At 38.8% G+C, this 26,107-nt stretch overlaps 1 protein-coding gene across 7 annotated transcripts in view; it reads left to right on the top strand.

Moving 5' to 3' along the window:
* Positions 1-26,107, top strand: part of LOC127968142 (low-density lipoprotein receptor-related protein 1-like) — a 157,498-nt gene that overhangs the window by 92,859 nt on the left and 38,532 nt on the right. For 4 of the 7 annotated variants that reach the window (XM_052569061.1, XM_052569059.1, XM_052569064.1 and 1 more), the window contains exons 33-58: positions 51-191; positions 1,240-1,365; positions 2,798-2,929; positions 3,654-3,788; positions 3,891-4,020; positions 4,100-4,226; positions 5,034-5,185; positions 5,386-5,510; positions 6,026-6,400; positions 10,212-10,401; positions 10,589-10,793; positions 11,227-11,419; positions 12,079-12,204; positions 13,343-13,471; positions 13,546-13,665; positions 14,363-14,476; positions 15,760-15,909; positions 19,430-19,552; positions 22,118-22,234; positions 22,408-22,536; positions 22,616-22,738; positions 23,425-23,565; positions 23,868-24,055; positions 25,095-25,278; positions 25,537-25,622; positions 25,702-25,821. In XM_052569061.1, the coding sequence (XP_052425021.1) occupies positions 51-191; positions 1,240-1,365; positions 2,798-2,929; positions 3,654-3,788; positions 3,891-4,020; positions 4,100-4,226; positions 5,034-5,185; positions 5,386-5,510; positions 6,026-6,400; positions 10,212-10,401; positions 10,589-10,793; positions 11,227-11,419; positions 12,079-12,204; positions 13,343-13,471; positions 13,546-13,665; positions 14,363-14,476; positions 15,760-15,909; positions 19,430-19,552; positions 22,118-22,234; positions 22,408-22,536; positions 22,616-22,738; positions 23,425-23,565; positions 23,868-24,055; positions 25,095-25,278; positions 25,537-25,622; positions 25,702-25,821 (3,881 nt within the window). Of the gene's footprint in view, positions 1-50; positions 192-1,239; positions 1,366-2,797; positions 2,930-3,653; positions 3,789-3,890; positions 4,021-4,099; positions 4,227-5,033; positions 5,186-5,385; positions 5,511-6,025; positions 6,401-10,211; positions 10,402-10,588; positions 10,794-11,226; positions 11,420-12,078; positions 12,205-13,342; positions 13,472-13,545; positions 13,666-14,362; positions 14,477-15,759; positions 15,910-19,429; positions 19,553-22,117; positions 22,235-22,407; positions 22,537-22,615; positions 22,739-23,424; positions 23,566-23,864; positions 24,056-25,094; positions 25,279-25,536; positions 25,623-25,701; positions 25,822-26,107 lie in introns of all 7 variants that reach the window. The other 3 variants (XM_052569058.1, XM_052569060.1, XM_052569062.1) reach the window with 1 other exon arrangement.

Here is a 26,107-nt window from a genome sequence, read left to right as displayed (position 1 = left end):
TGATTGGCTGTCTTTTTTGAAATACTAATGTTTTGACTGCTGTTGTGCAGGTGATAAGCTGTGGTGGGCGGACCAGGGCACGGATGAGATCGGCACCTGTGATAAGAGTGATGGAGGAGACTGGAAAGTCTTGAGAAACAGCACGTCTCCCATGATGCACATGAAGATCTACAATGAGACCGTGCAGACAGGTTAAACAATCAACTGCATGCAGTGTCTAAGGAATTAATCAGTTGACAGCCAAAAAAAATCTGTGCAAATTGCAGTTTTCAGGCTAGTTCCTTGTGCCTACATTGAGTCTCATTAGCATTGGAAAAAAATGTATGTTTGTGATGAAAACAATGACCTTGACTTAATTTAAAGTGATAGTTCACCCAAAAATAAAAATCGCTGAACATGTTCGCACTTTCAAGCCATCCAAGATGTAGATGAGTTTGTTTCTTCATCTGAACAGATTTCAAGAAAAGGTATCATTACATCTCTAACACACCAGTGGATCCTCTGCAGTGCATGGGTGCCATCAGAATGACAGTCCAGACAGCTGAAAAAACAACACCACATGAATCCAGTCCATCAGTTAACATCTTGTGAAACAAAAAGCTGCATGTCTGTATGAAACAAATTCATCATTAAAGTGATTTAACTTTGGCTAAAATACGAGTCTGTAATATTAATGCTTGCTCCAGTGAAGAACTCCATCCCTTGTTGTCCTCTCACATCAAAATCCACCCACAAATTTGTTTCGATCTGTTTGGAGCAGATTTTGTTTGTAAACAGTGCTTGATCTGTGCAGATGTCTCTTCTGATTTAGACCAGATGAATTGTTCACTGGAGAAAGTGATTATGGACTACAAAACAATGTCTTAAAAATGTTATAATGATGGATTTATTTCTTAAAAGCATGCATCGTTTCCGTTCACCCGATGTTACCTGATGGACTGGAGTGGTGTGGATTATTGTGATGTTTTTATCAGCTGTTTGTACTCTCATTCTCACGGCACCCATTCACTACAGAGGATCCATTGATGAGCAAGTGATGGAGTGATACATTTTTTTCTCTTAATCTTGGATGGCCTGAGGGTTAGTACATTGTCGTCATGCTTTCATTAACTACTCCTTAATTGAAATTGCACTTTACCTTACAGAGTTAGTGCAGTTGACCTCTGGTTAAACTGAATTGTGGCTGGTTGGTTAGATGCAGGGGATTTGCACTGAAATCTGTGTGTGTTGTATCATCAGGTTCAAACATGTGCAGTAACAACAATGGTGACTGCTCTCAGCTGTGTCTGCCCACGTCTCCCACCAGCCGCTCTTGCATGTGCACCGCGGGATACAGCCTGAGGAGCGGACAGCAGTCCTGTGAGGGTACGGACAGAACACACACCTGACATCCAGACTCCCAATCATGTGTCACTACTTTTTGGAAAAATTCACAATAGACCACAGTGTTTGCATTTCCTTCAGAGAGCAGCTGGAAACACAATACCAAACTTACAGAGGAGCAAAAAACAGCACAATAATATCAGAAGTCAGTTCAATACTGTATAGCTTTTACTAGTTTTTCTGCAAATCTCAATTTATTAGTTAAAGACTCTATAAAATGTTTTGTAGTCAACAACAACAACAAGGTTTTAAATCTTAAAAACTAAATACTTTTAAGGCTTCAAATAAGTTTTTAGAGAATAAAATGTCAAAATTTGGTTGAAATAATGTTACATTGTCATTCAGTGTAACACAATATTTATGCAAAAATTCAAACAACGTGCTTATTCTGACGTGTACATATTAAAATATCTAAAAGAATAATGGAGCATACTAAATTTTAGAACAAAAGTCTTACTGACAAATGGGCAAAACCTAGGATAGTGGCAAATGTTAAAAATGTAAAATTACAACTCATTAGTATTTGGGGTGAAAGTAATTAGTCTTTTAATATGTCATAAATTGATTTTTGTTTTAAATATGCCTGAAAAGATTGTTACACTGAATGACATTTTACTGGGTGTCTTCTGTAAATCAGGGGAAAATGTATGATTTTATTTTTTTTGCTCAGAAGAACAAAAACAAAACTGCAATTAAATAAAACAGAAAACTTTTTGCATTTTTTGGCGGGAAAAACTACAACAGTTTAAAGCAGTATTGCACTTTCTTTTTATGCTTAAACACTTTTTCATCTTTGGCCCATATATATATATATCACACACAGTAAACTGTAACAGCATAAATGCATGGGTGAATCCATGGCTCCTGCTTCAAGTCGGGATGTTTTTACAAGACAAATAATGAAACAGACGCATTTCTCTTGCTATCTTTATAAATATAATTTTTAGTACACATAATTAGACTTCACAGTTGTTCTAATTTGTACAATTTATAACTGTTTTTTGACAAAGTAGAAATTCAGCAAGTACTCTTTGATCAAAATTGACATTGAAGACGTACTGTATATAATGTGTATATAAAATAAAATGTATTTCAAGTAAATGCTGTTCTTTTGAACTTTCTACTCATCAAAGAATAGGAATAAAAGTATCACGGTTTACATAAAATATGCAGCATCGTCTGTTTTCTGGAGTAATGATGCTATAAATTCAACTTTGATCACAGCAATCAATTACATTTTAAAATAAATTACAGTTGAAAAAGGTATAACAATATTTATGTTATTATTGTTTTTACTTCAACTTTGGTGAGCAGACCTTCAAAACTTTGAACAGCAATGTATATTAAGACTAGTTTTGGAGGGAAATGAATGAATGAACATCCTGAAGCGTGGTGATTGCTGTGTTGGTTTCAGGTGTGGGCTCTTTCCTGCTCTACTCTGTTCATGAGGGCATCAGAGGAATCCCACTGGACCCCGCTGACAAATCCGATGCCCTTGTACCGGTCTCAGGAACATCACTCGCCGTCGGGATTGATTTCCATGCTGGTGGGTCTCAACACTGATGATTCATAATCCCCATGATTTCAGATAATATGATCAGGTGTTTAATTGGGCTGGAAAAGTCTGAAACAAATTACAAATAAGAGAAAAAATTTGTTTGTCTGTCAGTAAATTATATAAATATGTTCCAGTCTGGTTTTTGCTGTTGTAGTACATATATTTTGGCTTTTAAAGTCTCTTATATATGTTGTGATGTATGAACAAAAAAAGGTAAACACAATTTACTTGATTTTTATCCTTGTATATTTAAAAAAAAATCATTATCTTGCCTGTAGTTTTACCTTTTTGAATGAATTTTATCATTATACACTAATAATTACTGGAAGCATTTTTTGTCTTGGCTTCATTCTGTTGCTTTCTTCTTCCTCTTTTTTTTAATTTGATATTTTTGAGTGAGTTCAGTAACATATTGTGGCTTATTTTTTTATGATATTCAAATAGGTATGAAGAATTGTAAAACTATTCTGGTTGCTGATATCTACTGGGATTCTGATATTGGGAAAACTGTTTCATGCTATATCTGTGATTATACTGTGTTATTTAGCATTGCTGGAATAACACCCAGCAACTATCTAACAGCCATACAATGTATTATAAACATAAAAAAAAAAAAAAAGAAATCCAGAACTGTAAAAGACTTGTTTTCCCCAGTAAACTGTCTTTAATCTTTCGAATAATTCATCCTTGTGTCCGTTCTGTTGTCATGTAGATAATGACACCATCTATTGGGTTGACATGGGTTTGAGCACCATCAGCAGAGCGAAGAGAGATCAGACGTGGAGAGAGGACATCATCACTAACGGCATCGGCCGCGTGGAGGGCATCGCTGTCGACTGGATCGCCGGTCAGTCTCAAACACAGACACTTTTGCCTCTTTCAGGTGCATTTAGAGCTGTATTACGATTCTGATGAGCACAACCTTGCCTTGTTCCTCTGTGTGCTGTAGGAAACATCTACTGGACGGACCAGGGCTTCGATGTGATTGAGGTGGCCAGATTGAATGGCTCGTTTCGATATGTGGTCATCTCCCAAGGACTGGACAAGCCTCGGGCCATTACTGTACATCCTGAGAAAGGGTGAGATCTGAGTAACTTCCTGTCTTTGATTGAGGAATGAGTGAAGCAGCGCTCTCCTCATGGCTGGTTGTGTGTGCAGGTATCTGTTCTGGACCGAGTGGGGACAGTATCCACGCATAGAAAGATCTCGTCTGGATGGATCCAACAGAGCCGTGCTGGTGAACGTCAGCATTAGCTGGCCCAATGGCATCTCCATTGACTATCAGGTGCGCAGGGCACGTTCATGTCAACCCTCTGTCAGTCTCACAGTACACATTGCTAAACCTATTATGCAATACTTTAGTAACCATAAAAGTACGTATTGCAACATATTGGATGAAATCCATTTTAATTAGATCACATTTTTTGTTAATTTCTGTATTCATTCATTCATTCATTTATACATTTATTTATGATGTTTTTCTCACTTTGTCTACCTTTTCCATCTGCAACAGTGGTAAATGCAAACCAGTTAGCACCAGTGCTTAATAAAGCTGAAATTATGTCATTTTCTCTTATAAATGAAGATGAACAATAATTAAATTAGATAATAAAGTTTGACAAGGCAAAAAAGTCTGTTCAGAAAGTCAGAAGTAGATTTAGTATCTGGAAGTCTGAAGATTTAAGGTTTGAAGCAGTTTTAAAAGTTTGAAGTTTGAAGGATTTAAGACCTTATGAGACATCAAATTGATGGATGGATGGATAGATTGATAGATCATAAAAAAATAGTGTTTAAAACGTGATAATAGCATGTTTCTAGCATGATTTAGTACATTGTTAGCATGTTTCTATCATGAATTCACACAATGCTTAGATGTTTTAGCATGTTTCTAGCATGATTTACTGTAGCACAATTGCTAACATGTTTCCACTGCTTACTAGAGTTTGGAGAAAAAGTTGCATATTACATGAAGATGTGTACTAGAAATTTCAAGCTAATTTCTCTTATTAACTGACAAGTTGTTATAGACGATAATAAAAAACAAAAAAAAAACCACAAGACTAAATTTGTGATCATGGTCTGTGTCCTGTAGGAGGGTCTGCTGTACTGGTGTGACGCACGCACGGATAAGATTGAGCGCATTAACGTGGAGACTGGCGAGAACAGAGAGGTGGTGCTTTCCAGCAACAACATGGACATGTTCTCTGTATCTGTGTTTGAGAGCTACATATACTGGAGCGACCGGTCAGTGCAAGCTTGTACACATCAAACTATTCATTCCTCATCACCAATATGATGTTTAATCTACAGCATTGAGTTTTGTTCAATCAGCTGAAGTGTCCAATTTCTATATGTTAAAAGTATTATATAGAACTGTGCATATGTAAACTGGACATCGCAATGATTATTTTATTTATATCTAAAAAAACATGTTATTTCTTTAGGACTCATGCGAATGGTTCAATAAAGCGTGGCAGTAAAGATAATGCAACTGATTCGGTGAGTCTGAGGACAGGCATCGGTGTCCAACTCAAAGACATCAAGGTCTTCAACAGAGCACGTCAACAAGGTGAGTCTCTATTGACTTTGTTCTTGCAAGAATGAAAAAAACAAAAACTCTAACACAATATAAATTATCCAGAGACATGTTTATATTTTCCTTTTTTAATTTTTTTTTTTACTATATATTACCATATATATATAAATATATGTGTGTGTGTGTGTGTGTGTGTGTGTGTGTGTGTTGGCTGTATGTATCTATTTATTTTGATTGACTGAATAATATAATACATAAATATTAAACTCATTGTATTTTTGCTACTGGCCAAGGCAATAATTTCTCATTTTCATTTTGTTTAACCTGATGTTACTAAAATAACTACAATTAATGCTTAAATAAACCATTTAAAAAATATCTAGACCAAAAAATAACAAAATATTGCTAAAACTTTAATCTAACTCAATGATTTTTAAAAACAAATACAAAATGTATAACTCAAAATAACAGCATTGAGTGAATGAACTCGATTCATATTTGTCTTAGTTGCAGTATTTCTTAAACACTTCAATCCAATCTCTCTGCAGGAACTAACATCTGCAAGAACAACAACGGCGGCTGCCAGCAGCTGTGTCTTTACCGGGGTAACGGACAGCGAACGTGTGCTTGCGCTCACGGGATGCTAGCCGAGGACGGTCAGAGTTGCCGTGATTACGACGGATACCTGCTGTATTCAGAACGTACAATATTAAAGAGCGTGCACTTATCAGATGAATACAACCTCAACGCACCCATCAAACCATTTGAAGATCCTGACCACATGAAGAACGTCATCGCGCTAACGTTCGATTACCGCGGAGGCGGCGGAAAAGGAGCCAATCGGATCTTCTACAGCGACATCCACTTTGGAAATATTCAGCAGATCAATGATGACGGGTCCGACCGGAAGACAGTGGTCGAGAGTGAGTTTCTACCTTAATTCTCTTTTATTTTCTCTAATCCTTTTTTGTTTGTTTCGCTTTTCTTACGGCTAGGTGAATACTTGATGTACTAAAATAACTGGAACTAAAACTGACATAAAATTAATAAATACAATATAGAAAAATAATAAAAAAGACAAAAACACACAGCAGAATTCTTAAAATATTACCAAAAATAAAAATTATAAAGGAAAATCGTACTTAATTAAAAATATCCCTGGTAAAAAAAGCATTATATTTACAATACATGTATTTCAAACTAAGCATAGTTCAAATCTGTTAGCACATATACTGTTAATATTATATACTACGGAGGCTATTATGATGTTGATTAATTAATCTAATTAATGGCAAAAACATTTGACTGTGAAAATAGACACACAAGATTATTTAAAGCTGTTTTTGTGTTAAATGAGATCATTTGAGAAACATCTCAGTATTTTTTGTTCAAACAATGAAAGTCTTTGGTGACTAAAACAGCTTTAGTCTTCAGAATACCTTTTTTATGTGCCACAAAACAAAAAAAAAATGGTTTGAAACGACATGAGGCTGAATAAATAACTTGTTGGAGGTGAACTATCCCTGTGATGTTTAAGATTATTAGTAGTATTAGTAGTAGTATTTATTTTTATTTTTATGAAATTATACTCTAAATAAGAAACTAAATCTGCCAGCAGGTGGTGGTAAATGTCTTAATTCGATTTGTTTATTCGTTTAACTAAATGGCTCTCTCTATGAATGGGCATTTGAATCATTGATTCACATGATTTGTTCAAAACGGCGATTCATTCAGAAACGAAACACTGCTGTGTTGCTCAACAGTTGCTCTTGCTTTAAAGGAAATATGTTCTCTGCAAAATTGAGCAAAAACATATAGTATTGTGTTTAAAATAGGCATGTAACAATTAATCATGAGCTGGTTGAAAATCGATTCAAATATGTGATGATTCAGAGGTTTGATTCCAGCACTAACTCTCCATTACCAGCTCACAGCTAGAGAGAAAACAGCACAAAGCCAGTGGACACACAATCAAACCGGACTGGGAAGTCTGAAGTCACGGCCAGTTCCTTTCTGAAAGCACAATAAACTCATTCTTTCATAAAACATTTGGCTCAAACAGCAGGAGAACTGAGCAAAGAAGGATGTGCGTATCTGTTTATTCTTCTGTTGCCACAAACACCATATGAATGAAGGGTAATTATGATAATTGCAAACTCTCCACCAAAATGCCTCCTGAAGGAATGTTGACTTCCTTTTGCTGAAGTGAAAAAGTTGTTCTGTCTGAAACAACAATCGAAACCAGATGAACCAGAACTGCTTTGGTTTATTTACTCTTATTTTAGGCAGGACTGTGGTTTTGAACAATTATGTTTGGATTTATAGATACTGCCCAGTACAAATATACTGTATTATCCATTTGTTTCTACTTTTAAGTTAATAGTTTGTTTAGATGTAGTAGACCCTGTCAAGACCCTGAAATATAGTCATGTAGTATTCATTTACTAGTATTATCCAGCAATTAAAAGACTTATGGCAAAAAAAAAAAAAAAAAAAAAGATTTGTTTGTTTGTTTTTGCAGTAAAGCTGTTTCCATCATTTTCAATATGTATTCTTTTAGGCTTTTTTATTTCTTACCATGTGTTTTTCATTAAACTGGTTATGAACCATTATTTAGTTCAAGTCAGGCGTAAATCTAGCAATTCAGTTCTTACATTCTACACATCTGTCTTTGAACCGTCATCAGTAATGAATGAACGAACAAACAATGAACAATTTGTTTTCAATTTCAATTTCAAGTTTTTTTTAGGGTTGTTTTGGCCAGATATATTTGACCCATGACTAACACGCGTATTTGGATATTGCACGTAAACATGGTGCAAAATAGAGCACCACTCTACACAACAAGCTAGTTCCACATGGATGTGAAGCTTTTCTGCAGACTTCCTTCACGCTCAGTCAAATCTTACCTGTCCCGAACCATTAACTCAAGTTTATTCATCACAGTTTTAGTGTTTGGCATTTCATTTATTTATTTATTTTTTCATTATTTTTTTTTTTCATTACTTTATCATAGTTGCGCTCGGTTTTGTTATTTCTATTTGTTAAAGGGATAGTTCACCCCAGATTAAATCTCTCACCATATACTCACCCCAATGTTGTGTTAAACCTGTTTGACTGACTTTCTTCTGTGAAACATGAAAACAGAAATTCTGAAGAATATCCTTGTTGCTCTTTCTTACAGTTGTAGAAGGTGACTGCTGATCACCTAAACCCACAGAAATATTGCCTTAATTTGTGCATTAAAATCAAGTCATATTCCATATGATTTATTATGCATTTTTCTACATTTTTTACTTTGTGCATCACCAAGACACATGAGAACCAATGCTATTTGAGATTAAACAGATGTATATGCTGCACTGAATGTGAAGTCACATTGTGAACGTGCTATTATTGTAACAACACATTAAACATTAACTAAAGCATAAAGAATTGACAGTATAGTTTGCACACATTGTGTAGTAGTACTTTTATTTCAGGACAGAAGGTTTCCATAACGAAAGCAGTTTCTCATGGTTTTTGTTGATAGGCCTATATGTTTAAATTCTATAAACATTATCCAAAATATGTAAATTTTTAGTTTATTTTTGCATGTTTCTGTCAACATAATTGTTGTTGACTAATATTTAGTGCAGTTTGAGACATAACATGAAGAAATATTAATTCAGTTTAAATGATATTTCCTTCAAAAGTTAAAAACATTAACAAATTTATGATGGTAAATATTTTGATTAGATTTTATGATCTTTAGTGTAAAGGGCAGAAAGAATGAAAATTCTTGTTAATTGCAAGATTTAGGCTTTGTGGTATATAGAATAATTTAAATAAAATATAAAGAATTCCTAGAATTCTAATATAATTACATTTTGGAATTTTTGTTTTTTTAGTCTCTCTCTCACTCTAAAATGTATAGATATATGTTTACAAAGTCAATGGGTAGTCAAGTTAAATAATCACAATCTCAATACTGACCAAGCAGACCAACCGAGCAGCTCAACGGCCTGTGATGAATTCCATGAAAATTTTGTCTAGGATTTAAAAAATGTTTAGGGCCCTATCATACACCCGGTGCAATGCGGCACAAGGCGCTCATTTTCCCCCGTCCTGCCCGCGTTGTTTAAATATAAATGCATCCATGTCCATTTGTGCACCCATGGGCATGCTGGTCTAAGAAAGTGGTGTGTTCAGGTGCATTGTTGGCACATTGCTATTCTGAGGAACTGAAAATAGACTGCACTATAGACCAACTCAAACCTGGTCTAAAGTCTGGTGCAATATTTTTTCTTTGTTATTTAAAGAGCGTGTTAGTAATATGCGGCAATAGTGCAGAATGCGTGCACACTTTGCTTATTACACGCACAGGGACGCGCAGCAGCGCACAAACAATTTTAAAATTGATAAATTACATTCCGCCATGTACGTAGCAAACCCGCCATTGCACGAGCGCAACTAGCTTTTAAAGGGGATGGAAGATGACACTCTAATTGCATGTTACACCCAATTTCACTCAACCTTGTGTCGTTCCAAACACCAATTTCTCATTAAGAGAATAGAAACAACCCTTTAGAACATGTGCCCGGGCATGCTGACCATTTTCCCATCGTTAAACTAGTAGAAGTGGATTCTGACACGCCCTGAGTGCACCTGCGCTGTGTGCTTTAAATCATGTGCTTAAATCGTTAAAATAGGGCCCTTCGTTTTTTAATCATTCCCTTATGTTTCTGTCTGCAGACGTTGGGTCAGTGGAGGGGTTGGCGTATCATCGGGCCTGGGACGCTTTATTCTGGACAAGTTACACCACGTCCACCATCACCCGTCACACTGTGGACCAGAGCCGCTGGGGGGCTTTCGACCGGGACACTGTGGTCACCATGTCAGGAGATGACCACCCACGGGCGTTCGTTCTGGATGAATGTCAGAAGTGAGATTTTCATTTCGTAACAAACTCATTATTTCAACATTCAAAACAGTATAATATTCACATTCACTAACTGTTCCCTTTTGAAAGGGATGTCATGTTCCTTTCAGGATGCCGCTACTAGGAAGACGTGAAGATGATATCACACACACACTTTGCCATTGACTCACATTCCTCTGGTTTTCCCCAGCTTAATGTTTTGGACCAACTGGAATGAGCAGTCACCCAGTATCATGCGCGCCCAGCTGTCTGGAGCCAATGTCCTGGTGATCATCGGCAGTGACGTCCGCACTCCCAATGGACTCGCCATCGACCATCGTGCCGAGAAGCTCTATTTCTCAGATGCTACGCTTGATAAGATTGAGCGCTGCGAGTATGACGGCTCCCATCGTTATGTAAGTCAAAACTTGCACTCATGAGTGTCCGTTTTGCTTGCATTTTAATAGCTTATAGAAATCTCACTCCAAAAATGTGCTGTACGTCAATGATAATATTAATAATGTTCAGTAGATGATGGCTTAATTTTAATTTTTGGTTGAATTAGGGCGAATATCAGTATTAGTTTAAGTTTAATTGTGCAGGGCCATCTTGAATTTAGGGGCATTTTAGTGGGATTTTTACCAAACCTGCTGTACAGTAAACATCACACATATTCTGATTGACAGGGCCCTAAATAGGTGTTTTCCCCTAACTACTGCATAATTCCAGCCAAAATGTTCAGAAGAAGAAGTTAATTTGTTCTCAGATGGAAAAATCAAAATGGTGGAGAACTTTTGAAACATTTCAACAAACCAAACGGTTTCTTTCCATCTGTTTTGGCGTCTGTAGGTGGTTTTGAAGAATGAGCCCGTGCATCCTTTCGGTTTGGCCGTGTATGGTGACCACATCTTCTGGACAGACTGGGTCCGCAGAGCCGTCCTCAGAGCCGACAAATATGTTGGTGGAGACATGAAGGTGTTAAGAGCTGATATTCCACAACAGCCAATGGGGATCGTCGCTGTGGCCAATGACACAAATAGCTGTGAGTGAACGGCCAAGCATGGTCAAGAGTACTGTAAATCAACTGTGTGAGAGAGCGTTTGCCTTACACTGCCCTGTCATCTCAACCATGTAATTATGTGCCAAAAGTAATCTGTGATTGTCACGGAACCAAGAAAAACTCTAGAACACTTGGGAATGACACAATCAATATCTTTCATCATGCTTATCTGAGTGTGATAGAAGCAATTCTCAAGCACTCAATCCCCCAAAGACAGCATCTCTGCCTGCTCTGAAGCCCCTGTTTACTGTCCTCCCAACTAAAACGTTAACCCAAACAAAACCCAACAAAGAACCATAGCAGCTAGATTTTTAGAAACTAAGTTTTTTTTTACTTAGTTAAAAAGTCTAACTAACTAAGTTAGAAACTTAGGGACTTCTACAGCTTGGCAATGCAGAAACTTTCATCTGCACACCACGGTGAGAACTACTGTTTGAGTGTTTACATCTGTGTTCTGTCAAGGAAATAATTGTCTGTAAATATGTGTGCAAGTGGGTAGTGAATGTTAAGTGGGTTATTTGTATCTGTTTGTGTTTCATGAATGGCTGCATAACGAGCACACATTATGCTTCTCGTGACTTCTCAATGTCAAGAGCTTCTGTGGATGATAGATTCCTTTGTGTGTGTGTGTGTGTGTGCAGGTGAGTTCTCGCCCTGTCGGGTGAATAATGGAGGCTGTCAGGATCTGTGTCTGCTCACATCAGAAGGACGGGTCAACTGTAGCTGCCGCGGAGAGAGGAAACTGCTGGAGGACAACACCTGCATAGGTGAGACACCACCAACCAATCAATCACAGACTTCATACAACATATATCTGCTTATGCAAGTATTCTCGTTAAAATACAGTGTTAACAGTTAACTGATCGCATGGAGATGAACAGAGTCTCAAAGCAAGAGGCAGGTTTGAATGTTCCTGCTCAAAAGCACAGTGACAATAGCGAGTAAATTATATCACTGATATGATCCAAGACTGGAAATCTCATTCATCTCTGGGTGATTTGGTGAAATAAACACTCTTATTAAAGGGATAGTTCACAAAATGGAAATTGTCATATTTGAATAGTCGTATTGTAAAAACTAGGGCAGCTTCAGACTTTTCTAGACTGTTGAGCCTTGACAGTTTTGAATCATGATGTATAACTCTATAACAGCAAAGATGACCGCATATTTTAAGTTGTTTTCTCTGTTATCAGGAAGAAAATGTCTCCGTGTCGTTGCAGTATCGCACTGATAGCTTGCACGCTCCGCACAAACATTGGATATGCACCTAATAGCACACATTTATCCAGGCTGATGTTAGAGCAAACAGCCGTGTAAAGTTGCTACTACTTACGTGTTTCAACAGTAAGCTATATTTGGGGTCAATTAATGATTTCCTGCCTGATATATTATAATTATCTCAAAGACTAGCTGTTAAACATCTGTCCATCGTGGACATAGACAGGTTTTTTCTGCGATTAACCAATATCTTTTTAGTCGTAGCAGCCCCAGTTAAAAGTCTTCAAAACTCATCTAAAAGTCATCTTTGAAACCCAAATGAAGGTACTTTTACTAATAATCTTCAGTTTGGTCTTTTATTCACACTTATTGAAGAGCAGACAAAGGGCACACAGAAGCTCGGACGTGTTTGCTCTTTTTTTATCAATTGTTGAAACCCCTTCGGCGCCACTCAGAAAAATATCTCTAATAAAATGTCTGCATTTAATTGTGTTGATATCCTAAAGCTGATACTAATCTAAAACAATATATCAGTGGAGCAGGGTAAACACTGGTCTTTTGACAAAATATCACTACATGGCTGTACATGAAAAGGTAGTGATCATGCTACAAGCAGGAATATATATTGGCTAGCATGTTGTATGTTAACATATTGTATGTTAATAGCTGTCATCTTGTGTCTCTCAGCTCAGAACACGTCGTGCAGCAGTATGGATGAGTTTGAGTGTGGGAATGGAGACTGCATCAAATACACACTTACCTGTGACGGCATGGCCCACTGCAAAGACAAGTCAGACGAGAAGCAGTCCTATTGCAGTGAGTGTGATATTCTGAATGTTCGCGGCTCTTCTGAAGGCCTGCCACTCTTATCGCTCTGTGTTTGTGTCCAGCTAACCGTGTATGTAAGAAGGGCTATAAGCGCTGTGTGAACGGACGCTGTGTCGGCCACAGTTCCTGGTGTAACGCGCGAGATGATTGTGGGGATAACTCCGATGAACTTTTCTGTAATGGTAAGTCCATCTGTTCATACACATTGTATTATATTAGAATCCTCAAATCTCTATAGCTATAGAATTCTATAGCTTTCAAATGTTCTGATGTTGTACAGTTTGGTTTTCCCCTTCCTGCTCTGTTGCAGCGGGTTCTGTTGTTGTTAAGCCTGCTAAAAACATCAAATGAAACACTAAAAGTCAGTACTTTATGGGTGAACCATTATGTCTCACCCCAAAATAAAATATGAAATTAGAAACTATAATGATTCGTAACATTTGGTCGGTTTTATTGTCAAGTGGCTGGAATGTATGCGTGACTGTAGAATATTGTTTGACTAATCTGATGTGGATGTTTTGCAGCAGCTGAATTTATGAAAAACATACAGTATGTCATTTTTAGTTTTAAATAAAAAAAGAAAAATGAATGAGTGAGTGAATGAATGAATGAATTAATTTAAAAATGAATGAATTAACTAATTAATTAATTCATAAAAAAAAATTACATTGTAAATGTTAAGTAATCATTTGCAGAATAGAATGAAGTCACCATTGAGAACATTGAGAACTATCAAAAAACAATGGTTAGGACCATTGTTGCGGTCCTAAAATGTTGTATTATTATTGTTATTATTATTAGTAGTAGTACTATTCGTATTTATTTCTTTAGCACAGGATTTTGTGAGTTTATACACTTTTTGTACTGTATGTGTTCCAGCAACCCTGTGCACAGCAGATCAGTTTCAGTGCAGAGATGGATTATGTGTGTCAAACTCCAGTCGCTGTAACCAGGTGCTGGACTGTGAGGATGCCAGCGATGAAATGAACTGCTGTAAGTTTGTTCATTAAATCCTCATGAAATCAAAATGTACAATATGTATTTTGTTATCGCACATTGTTAGCCTTAAGTTGAACATTTAAGCTGTGCAAATTAATCCACTGAAAAAAATAATTGTTTGTGATGTAATCTTTAATCAAAATCAGATCCTTTGCTTTCTCTCTGGAATGGTGTTCCTTCTCTGATGATGTCAGTTTGAAGGCTCGGGCAGAATATGCTTAACAACGACCCTCCAGCTGTTAGACTGCTGCAAGTGAGACATGAGAGGAGGAGCACAAAATTAAAAAAAACCACCCTCTATTCAATATTATGTCACCGTACTGAAATAAAGGCGGCAGCAACTTCCGGGTCAAACAGACTTTAATTAATTGATTTATTCACATGTAGATGAATAATAATATTTAGCCTTTTACTCAAAGTTCAGATTTGGATTAGTAAATGTACATATGACATGCTGTTGATTACAAAAAGCAATGATTTTAACATCCCTCAGTTTATAAAAATAAATAACCAAAACATACATGGTAACAAGAGATGAATGCATATACAGTACTGTACCGTTCTTTGATTTCTTAAAGGGATCACCCAAAAATGTAAATTCTGTAAATTAGTTACTCACCCTTGTGTCGTTCCAAACCCGTAAGACATCCGCTCATTTTCAGAACACAAATTAAGATATTTTTGATCCATTACGAGAGCTTTCTGACACTCCATAGACAGCAAGGATATTACCATGATCAACGCACAGAAACGTAACAAGGAAATCAGTAAAATAGTCAACATAATTTATTCAGCATTTCTTCTCCCTAATTTACTGTTTTCCGCCATTTTGGAGAGTACCCCAGAATGTAATCAACGTAATCAACATGGTTTATGTTCAGCCTGCACATTCTAAACAACAGTGTAAACAACACTGATTATTACGGTAACTCAGAGGAGAAGAACTGCTGAATAAATTATATTATTATATTATTGTTTTCTTTGCACACAGAAAGCATTCTCGTAGCTTCGTAAAATTATAGTTCAACCTCTGATGTCACATGGACTGTTTTACTGATGCCTTTGCTACATTTTTTGTGCATTTATCATGATAATATCCTTGCTATCTATGAAGGGTCAGAAAGCTCTCAGATTTCATAAAAAATATCTTCACTTGTGTTCCGAAGATGAACGAAGGTATTATGGGTTTGAAACAACATGAGGAATAATTAATGACAATATTTTCATTTTTGGGTAAACTCCTCCTTTAAGCCTTTGTCGTATTTCTTGTTTTTCAGCGGCCTTTGATTGTTCCAGTTATTTCCGTCTGGGTGTGAAAGGCGGGACCTATCAGCGGTGTGAGTACACTACGCTGTGTTATGCTCCATCATGGATCTGTGATGGCGCAAACGACTGTGGAGACTATTCAGATGAGAGGAACTGCCCAGGTGAGCACATGCATACTTCAGCTGTAAGTTGCATTTTAGACCCTGTGAAATGTCTGGGTTATGTATGTAACCCTTGTTCCCTGAAGGAGGGAACGGAGATGTCACGTTGGATGACTGACCAATTTGGATCTTATTCTTACTTAGAGAGATAATACACTTTGAGTGTAAACTAAACAATCCAATACACATTGGTATTTGATTATTGGATCCAACTGCTGCTGATCACAGTGTGAGTATAAGTAGGCAGCAGGTGCAGCGCATATTCAGGTTTTCACTGAATGAACCAGCTGCTCAGCCGTGGTACACCAACCGTGGTGACAGGACGTGACGTCTCCATTCCCTCTTTCAGGGAACAAGGGTTACATGCGTAACTGAGATGTTCCCTTTCAATCGGTCACTCTCAACATCACATTGGATGACTGCTGAATTGGGATCCCTACCAAAGTGCCATGGATATTGCCCCTTCAAGTGTCCTGTGGAAACCTCCTGTGCCCCTTCTTTTTGGAGTAAGTCAAGGCTTACCACAACAAGACCAGTTACTGCTGCTATGGCACTACCCACTCAGAAAGTCTGGATAACACGTAGAAAATGTGCCTGTTTCACTTGGAACCAGAACGTCACAGAAGCCCATCCTTCCCGAAGGAGGTTTCAGAAGCAGTCACACATAGGAACTACCGTCTAAGAGCATATGGAAAATTAGAGGTGATTGTAACCCTATTGGAAAATAGGCAGGATGGCTGCCCAGGGAAACACGAGCTCTGAGGCTATACCGTGGACTTTACACATATAAGATCCACTTAGGTCTCTACATATGGAACCCAGCCCTTTAATAGTTCTCATGGATTTATTGAGTGAGGGCCTGGTGCCAGTTGCTCCACCACTTCTGGCTGCCAAAGGGAAAGAGGAGCTTCGGCAGGGTTTACGATATGGAAGCTAGGGCTGGATAAACGCTTGCAGGCTCACTATCTGACTCTTAAAGGGAGCAATGGAAACCTTGGGCACTTAGCCGGGCTGGAGCCTCAGGATTACCTGGGAGTCAGCCGGCCCAAACTCTAGGCATGAATCGTCGAGCACATATGCTTTCAGGTCCCCTACCCTCTTGATAAAGGCCATTGCAAGCAGGAGCAGAATTTTCATTGATAGAAACTTCAGCTCGACTGTCTGCAAAGGCTCAAATAGGCCCTGCTGTAGTGCTCTGAACACTAGAGACAGGTCCCAAGAGGGTATAAAGGGAGGGCCGTGGAGAATTTAGCCTTCTCGCCCCCCGTAAGGAACCTGGTGATCAGGTCATGCTTCCCCACGGACTTCTGTTCCATGGGGTTGTGGTGCACATAGACTTAAGGGTGGAGGGAAACAGCTTTCGATCCAACCTCTACTGCAGAAAAGACAGCACGACTCTGATCAGACATTTCCGGGGGTCTTATTGGTAAGAAGAACACCATTTGATAAACAGGTTCCACATCATGTCGTAAACATCTCTTAGACAGTGCGCTCACCGAAAATAATGGTATCAACAACTTCTTGGTGTAGGTCACCTAGAACCCAGACACAAAGTTTCCAGAAGTCTGGATGCAGGTGCCACAGTGTGCCCCGTCTCTGAGTCAGTAGAGCCTTTCTCAGAGGAATTTGCCAAGGAGGGGCTGTAACATCAGTTCTCTGGAACCTAGTCCGAGTGAGCTAGTAAGGCACTACGAACAGGAACTGCTCCTCGTCCTCCCTGATTTTGCAAGAAGGCTCACTGGGGGAAACACTTACTTGCGAAGGCCCCGCGGCCAGCTGTGTGTCAGTGTGTCCTAGCCGAGTTTTCCCTCGGCCAGGGAGTAGATCAACTGGCAGTGAGAGGTTTCTGGAGAGGCAAACTGTTCTATCTGAGTGGCTCTGTAAGGACTCCAAATCTGGTGGACCTTTTGAGGATGGAGTCTCCATTCTCCTGGGAGTGCAGTTCGTGACAGCACGTCGGTTGCCCCGGTTGTGCAGACCAGGAATGTAAATGGCATGAAGCAAGTTGGGACATGCAACAGGAGTGTAGACCACTTTGTCAGTTGATGTACGCAACGGTCGCAGTGTTGTACGTGTGGACCAGAATATGCTTGCCTCGTAAGCGCCTATTGAGCCCACCTCAGGACTAGGCCATGGAGCCAGTGTTAAAGCGGTCTCATATGAAGCAGCCTCAGAGGCGTTACTGCCGCTGCAGCTGTCATATGCCATATGCCCCAAGAGCCTTTGAAACTGGTTCAGTGGGACCGCCATCCTGCACTTGAACATATTCAGGCAACTTAACAACCACAGAGCACATCATTGCATGAAGCGTACTCGACCAAATCTAACCCCATACTAGGAAAAAAGATTCTCTGCGCCGGAGAGTTTGCTCTCCCAACTGGCTGAGGTGCGAAAGCACCAAGTCCCTGTGTGCACACAACTGATCCTGAGACTGAGCTATTATGAGCCATCATCGATTTAGTTGAGAGGGCGAATGCCCTGTTCTCTCAGGTGAACAAGTGCTGCCTCCACAACTTATGTGAAGACACGGCTGAATCGTAGGGTCATTGATGCTCTCTAAACTGCCCACTGCTGCCTGATGATGAGAGAGGAGGATGAGTGTGGTTCGGTGTTGGTCCGTCAGCGACTCTTTATGCCCACTTGGGACCCAGAGGCAGAGAAAACCACACTGAGAACCAGCGCGGACCACTCAGAAGAATCAATGGTCCAACCTTGAGGGCTCAAGACACAGTGGAGGTCTCCACTTGAGCCCTACCCTCACGGCACCATCGGAAAGCATAACCATTATTTCCAGATACAATTCAGGCATTGCTACAGTCCCAGAGACAGCAGCGCAGTCAAATCTTCCTCTCCAGAAAGCTCAGACTCATCTTCCTATGCAGCAATCGACATCCAGTAGTCGGGAGAACCCTCAAAGGATACTGCTGGTTCACTCCTTGTAGAGGGCTCATCACTTTGCATTGGCAGCTCAGTTGATTGCGGAGTACAAGAATATTGATGGTCCCACAATGGTTGGTTCCCTGAAGGGATTGCCATCACTGTTATCCTCAGACCTGTTACACTGTTACTCTCCTGACTGCCACCATGATGAGAACTAGATTGAGCCAGAGGCAACAAAGCTCTGCCAAAGTGCACAGGGGAGATGGTCACCTCCAACACAAACAGGGGGTAGTGCAGCCTGATATGTTCAACCCACTCAACACAGGAAACCACCACTGCTAAAGCGCCGTACTGCACCTGTTGCCTATTTATACTGGTGCTGTGATCAGCGGCAACTGGATGCAATAATCACATGCCAAAGTGCAGTGGCTTGTTTAGTTTACACTCGAAGTGAATTCCCAATTCGTTGGTCATCCGGCGTGACGTTGAGAGTGACCGACCTGAAAGAGAACTGATGTCTTTCCTGGTCCTTTTGTCTGTCTTTTACTTTTAAAGTAATGAAACAAAAATGTAATTAGATATATGTACAGTAGCCTTCAAACCTCTAAACATTTATCTCTTGTTTCTTTTCACTCATCAGATAAGAAAAAGAGAAAATGTCCATCGAACTTCTTTGCTTGTCCCAATGGTCGTTGTATCCCTATGAGCTGGACCTGCGACAAGGAGAACGACTGTGAGAATGGAGATGATGAGGCACACTGCGGTGAGTTTGTATTTCTGTCATCATGAGAACTTTCCATTGGCTTCTGCTGTGGTTACACCGTCCCCTAGCACTATACTATCCATTATTTTTGCAATTTTTATTATTTAGACATTATTAATAAACATATTAAAGTTTATTACTCCTTCAATTTAGTATTTAAAATGGGGACATACTGTTGATTTGATAGTTTTTATATAAAGCTGGATAAAATGACTTATCCTAACCTACAACCTAAAAAACTAACTAGGATAAAAAAATACTTTTTATAGGATTCAAAACATTCTTTAGATATAAATGGACAACAGGATGAAGTGAATAAAAGTGTAATTGTATTCATTAAAAACTGCATCAAGTAGTACATTTTAAAGTGTAATGGATTGTGTGAATAAAGACACAGACAGTAGGAACATAGATCCAGACACAAGGAAAAGCAGAATCCAAATGCTTGAAGTTTAATAATAATAATAATAATAATAATAATAGTAAAAATAATAATCAAAATACAGAAACCAAGAAAACGGAACTATACTTAACTAACTTAACTACTATGTATGCATTGTTTTATTTTACTCAGTTTTTAGTAAGTGCCTCGACAAGCTTTCTTTAAATAATTAAGAATTAGGCATCAATATCTGCTTTATAATTACTAATAAACCTCAATTATGCTAGTAATATGCATGATAATAATCAACAAGTTTATAGTGAGAACTTATAGTGAGTGTTACCAAACTATTCTTTATTAATAGTTGTCACATTCTCAGTCACCTTCCCTCTCGACAGCTGTACAATATATATATATGTGTGTGTGTTTGTGTGTGTGTGTGTGTTTTCCATCATCATTTAGACAGGCCCGTAAAACTCCACTACTTCAACCCATCTCTTTTAGAGAACTACAGACCAGTTTCCCTTCTCCCTTTCATTGCAAAAACACTTGAACTAGCTGTGTTCAATCAAGTCTCTACATTTCTCACAAAAAAACCCTCCTTGACAGCAACCAATCTGGCTTCAGAAGTGGACATTCAACTGAGACTGCCTTGCTGTCAATTGTTGAAGCTCTAAGATTGGCAAGAGCGGAATCCAAATCTTCAATACTTATCCTGCTTGATCTGTCCGCTGCTTTTGACACGGTTAACCACCAAATCCTCCTATCAACCCTTCTGACAAAGGGCATCTCAGGAACCGCACTCCAGTGGTTTGAGTCTTACCTATCAGATAGGTCCTTAAAAGTATGATGGAGAGGTGAGGTTTCCAAATCACAACATCTAACTACTGGGGTGCCTCAGGGCTCAGTTCTTGGACCACTTCTCTTCTCTGTCTACATGGCATCATTAGGTTCTGTCATTCAGAAACATGGCTTTTCATACCACTGCTACACTGATGACACTCAACTCTACCACTCATTCCATCCTGATGATCCGACGGTAGCTATTCGCATCTCAGCTTGTCTAACAGACATTTCTTCCTGGATGATGGAGCATCACCTTCAACTCAACCTTGCCAAGACAGAACTGCTTGTGATTCCAGCAAACCCTTTGTTTCATCACACAATTTCACCATCAAGTTAGGCACATCAACCATAACTCCTTCAAAAACAGCTAGAAGCCTTGGAGTTATGATTGATGATCAGCTGACTTTCAAAGAACCCCATTACTAAAACTGTCCGATCCTGCAGATTTGCTTTATTCAGCATCAAGAAGATCAAGCCCTTTCTTTCTGAACGTGCTGCACAACTCCTTGTTCAAGCTCTTGTTCTGTCCAGGCTGGACTATTGCAATGCCCTCTCAGCAGGTCTTCCAGCCAGTTCTATCAAACCTTTACAATTAACCAAGAACACGGCAGCAAGATTAATTTTTAATGAGCCAAAAATAATACATGTCACACCTCTGTTTATCAATTTGCACTGGCTACCAATTCCACTGGCTACCAATAAAATTCAAGGCATTGATGTTTGCCTACAAAACTACCACTGGCTCTGCACCCATTTACCTAAATTTGTTACTTCAGACTTAAGTGCCCTCTAGAAGCTTTCGTTCTGCAAGTGAATGTCACTTGACTGTGCCATCCTAAAGAAGCACATAGTCACTTTTACGGACTCTTAAATTAAATGTTCCTTCCTAGTGGAATGACCTCCACAACTCAATTTGAGCAGTCCTTAGCCATCTTCAAGAATCGGCTTAAAACACATCTCTTCCATCTTTATTTGACCCTCTAACTTTAACACTCACTATTCTAATTCTATTCTTTAAAAAAATCTAACTACCTTTCTAATCTTTTTGTATTCTATTTTATTTTCATTTATTATGCAATTGTGTGTGTGTGTGTGTGTATACACACACACACACACACACACACACATATATATAGTGTATATAGTGTATTTTCGTAATACCAAAAGTATTTAAAACATTTATAATTTTTTCCAAATTAGGTTTTTCCAGGTTAATATAACTTAAATTTTGTTCCCAGCATTAAAAAAGTTAATCTGAGGTCAGTCTTTCCAGAATGTCTTTCTGTGAAGAATCTTTTGAAAAATGTATTAACGGCTCACTTAATGATTCTACTCAGATAAGTTCTGCTCGGCGACACAGTTTGAGTGTGGGAATCATCGCTGTATTTCCAGCAGCTGGGTGTGTGACGGGGCGGACGACTGTGGAGATGGAACAGATGAGGACAGCAGATGCAGTGAGTACTGATCCTTAAAAACAGCATGAAGAAGAACATTTCAAAGTGTGACCAGTAGCGTGACTGATGAATCAGAGAATAAGACTGCAGACATTTATCAACATCATTAATGAAAGTGAATTTTTCTAGAAATTGTTTTATATGTTGCTGAATGGTCTGTGTTCTTAATTCAGAGAATAAGACATGCAGTGCGGATGCGTTCCACTGTCCCGACTCACACAAGTGTGTCCCGCAGCGCTGGGTGTGTGACGGGGACAGAGACTGTCCAGACGGAGCCGACGAGAGCATGAAGGCTGGCTGTGGTGAGTAAAACACGTACATTATTCCCTTTGGTGCAAATACAGAGGGAATCGCTCATGTTCATGTGTATTGTTGTTTCAGTGTTCAATTACACGTGTAAAGCGGGAGAGTTCATGTGCCAGAACAGACAGTGCATCCCCAAACACTTTGTGTGTGACCATGACAATGACTGCGGCGATGGCTCCGACGAGTCTTTGGAGTGCGGTATGTTCCTGATTATTTCAAACCATGATGATTATCTCATAATTACCAAATAATGAGATGAATCATGGATAATGATTTGTAAGATGTCAATACTTGACTCTCACTTGAATTCAATCAAGGCCCAGAAGTCATACAACACAAATGTAAGTACAGAAGAATTAGAATTGTTCAGAGTATTTGTAGAAAATTGTCTCTCTAAATACACATGAATAAATTAGTTAGCATTTTTAAATATTGCATATTTAAACTAAACCAGCCAGAGGCGACCAGAAAATAAGCAAAACTCTACCAGTGACAGAAATGGAGAAAAAAGTCAGGGGACTGAAACCAGCATGGCGTGGTTTGATTCCAGATTGCAACACAAGTCAGAATTGTGCAGAGGATAGTATATATAGTATATCAATGATATTAAAATAACACTGACTTTAAATATCTGTTAAGTTATTTTGCAGTGTAACCACACCTCAAGGACAATATTGTTCAAACTATACTGAAAGAATCAAGGCATAATCCATGGCTATTTATGCATTTATTAGCACAAAAGAGCACAGTGTAAGAGAAAATGAATCATCAGGGAAGCTATCTTATTATTTTGGCAATCATAATGACACAAGCATGTGCATGTTTTTATTAATTTCAACTTCACAGTATTATTTGTGCTCATGAGTCTGTATTTGTCTTTACAGAGTATCCTGCGTGCAAGGCCAATGAGTTCCGCTGTGATAACGGCCGCTGTCTGATCCAGAAATCCTGGGAGTGTGACGGAGAGTTCGACTGTCACGATCACTCAGACGAAGCTCCCAAAAACCCTCACTGCAATGGGCCTGGTATGAACTAAATGCTAATCCGGCTGGATATCTCTGGCCCCGCTCCAAATGACAAAGCTCACCATCTGTTCAGCAGTCTATGTTGCTTCATTCTACCAAAGTGTGAAGGAGAACTGAAAGAACTGAGAGCATTTAGGATGTGGCTAAACTAGTGCTGAGTCACAGAGCAATGCAGACAAACTAATAAATGATGCTATTTCAAACTGAGGATATTAGAAAAGGCTTTGGTTACAATAAAAACTGCAGGGCCGGTCGAATCCGTGCTTGCATTTAACGGTTCTCTTTCTTTGTCTTTCAAGCAGAAAAGAAATGTAATGACACGGCGTATGCATGTGGGAACGGTAAATGCATCAGTGAGACGTTACTGTGCAATCGCAACGATGACTGTGGCGACGGTACGGATGAGCTGAACTGCTTCATTAATGAATGTCTGAACAGTAAACTGAGCGGCTGCTCTCAGCTGTGTGAGGACCTGAAGATCGGATTCAAGGTAAAGATTTCTAGATCATGTCAGTGATTCACTTTGTGTTTTACAGCATACTATTTAATTGTTCTTTCCTTTCACAATTCATCATTTAGTAAATCTGCCCAATGCACTGCCAATATTTTTTCTCTTAATTAGAAATTACATTTCTCTTCCCCACCTGCATTAATAAAAAAGAGCCAACACTAGCATTTTGATCATTTTTCACAAAACTTTCATGGCCCCCAAAACAGAGAGTCTGCCTATAAATAATAATAATAATAATAATAATTTCTAGCTTCATACATTAAAGCATGTTTCATTAAAAAAAACATTTTGTACAAAAAACGGAGAAAGACTACATCCAGATTGGATTCAGATTGATGATCAAAATATCCAAACTTCACAGTCCTAACTCACTTCCTGGGTCGAAATTTCATTTGGTAACATCAGGCAGATTTGATTTATATGCTGTTTAATGTGTCATGATTGTTATGTTTTACATATGCATTTGCTTACATGCGCAATCTTCTGTTTCTGCTTCTTCTTTGCCATATTTTGATCCCGAGATTCAGTGCTCTTTCAGAAGATGTGTAATAGCGTGTAATAGTACAACACTGAAAATATGGAAAATGGGAAATCCCACCAATAGCAGGGAAAGAGTTAAATATCCCTAATACAACATAAATTTAGCATTTTTATTTTATTTTTGCCTTGATGGATGTAAACTATGGTAATGCACAATATGTGGTTTATAAGTATTAATAGACAGCCAACATGTTAATGATAGTCAGGCTAATGAACTAATAGTGAGAAGTGTTACCAAAGTTTTGTAACAAGACAAGGGTAAAACAATGAAGTCTAAAATAAAACAAATTTATAAAGTAGCAAAAAGTTCATTAAATATAAATAAATCAGAAAAAAGATTGTCTGAAGGAAAATAAGCATCCTTTTGTACTTCTGTTGGTTCTGTCATATAAATGCAATCAACACTAATGAACAGGTCAGTAAACACTCAAACTGGAACAACCCGATGCTTACCCTTCTTGTGTGTTCCTCTCTCCAGTGCAGATGCCACCCTGGCTTTAGACTGAAGGATGATGGGAAGACGTGTGTAGATGTGGATGAGTGCTCCACCACGTATCCCTGCACACAGCACTGCATCAACACACACGGCAGCTTCCGCTGTGTGTGTGTGGACGGCTTCCAGCTTAGCCCTTCCGACCCCACTGTCTGCAAGTCCACCTCCGGTACGAGTCAGATTGTGCCATTACTGTCAGACAGTTGCATTCTAGGATGGTTAAACTAGATACTTGGCTTGTGGAAATACGAAAAGTACACTTTCCAAAGGAATTCACCACTGCATTTGCCATTTGCAATGTAGATCAATCATTATAAAAGAAGCATTCGGATCAGCTACAAATAGTTCACTTTTTAAGTAAGTGTCATGTCATGTTGTTTCTTTTTGTTGTCACTGGTCTTAACTTTTCTCTCACTTCATTATATAGACGAGGAGCCATTCCTCATCTTTGCTAACCGGTACTACCTGAGAAGGCTCAACTTGGACGGCTCAAACTACACACTTTTAAAGCAGGTATGATTTGAAATTAGTTTTTCAAACATTTTGTTCCAGCTGTTTTTCCTGGTTCCTGATGAATGCTCTTCATCCCCAGGGTCTGAACAATGCTGTTGCTTTAGACTTCGACTACAGGCAGCAGATGATCTATTGGACGGATGTGACGACTCAAGGCAGTATGATTCGACGCATGCACATCAACGGCAGTGACGTTCAGGTGATATGCATGCAGCTGCATTGTGTTTTGAATATTAAAGGTATAGTTCATCCCAAAATGAACTTTTGTTAAAAAATGTACTCACCTTCAGGCCATCCAAGATGTACTGTAGATGAGTTTCTTTCTGCTTGGGAACCGATTTGGAGAAATGTAGCATTGCATCAGTGTCTCAGCAATGGATTGTCTGCAGTGAATGGGTGCCGTCAGTATGAGAGTCCAAACAGCTGATAAAAACAAAATCCACAAGTGATGCACACCACTCCAGTCTATCAGTTAACATCTGGAG

Source organism: Carassius gibelio, chromosome B11 (genome assembly GCF_023724105.1).
Source record: "Carassius gibelio isolate Cgi1373 ecotype wild population from Czech Republic chromosome B11, carGib1.2-hapl.c, whole genome shotgun sequence".
NCBI classification, from domain to species: Eukaryota; Metazoa; Chordata; class Actinopteri; order Cypriniformes; family Cyprinidae; genus Carassius; species Carassius gibelio.
The sequence above is the reverse complement of the archived record's forward strand: the minus strand, read 5'-3'. Positions and strand labels throughout refer to the sequence as shown.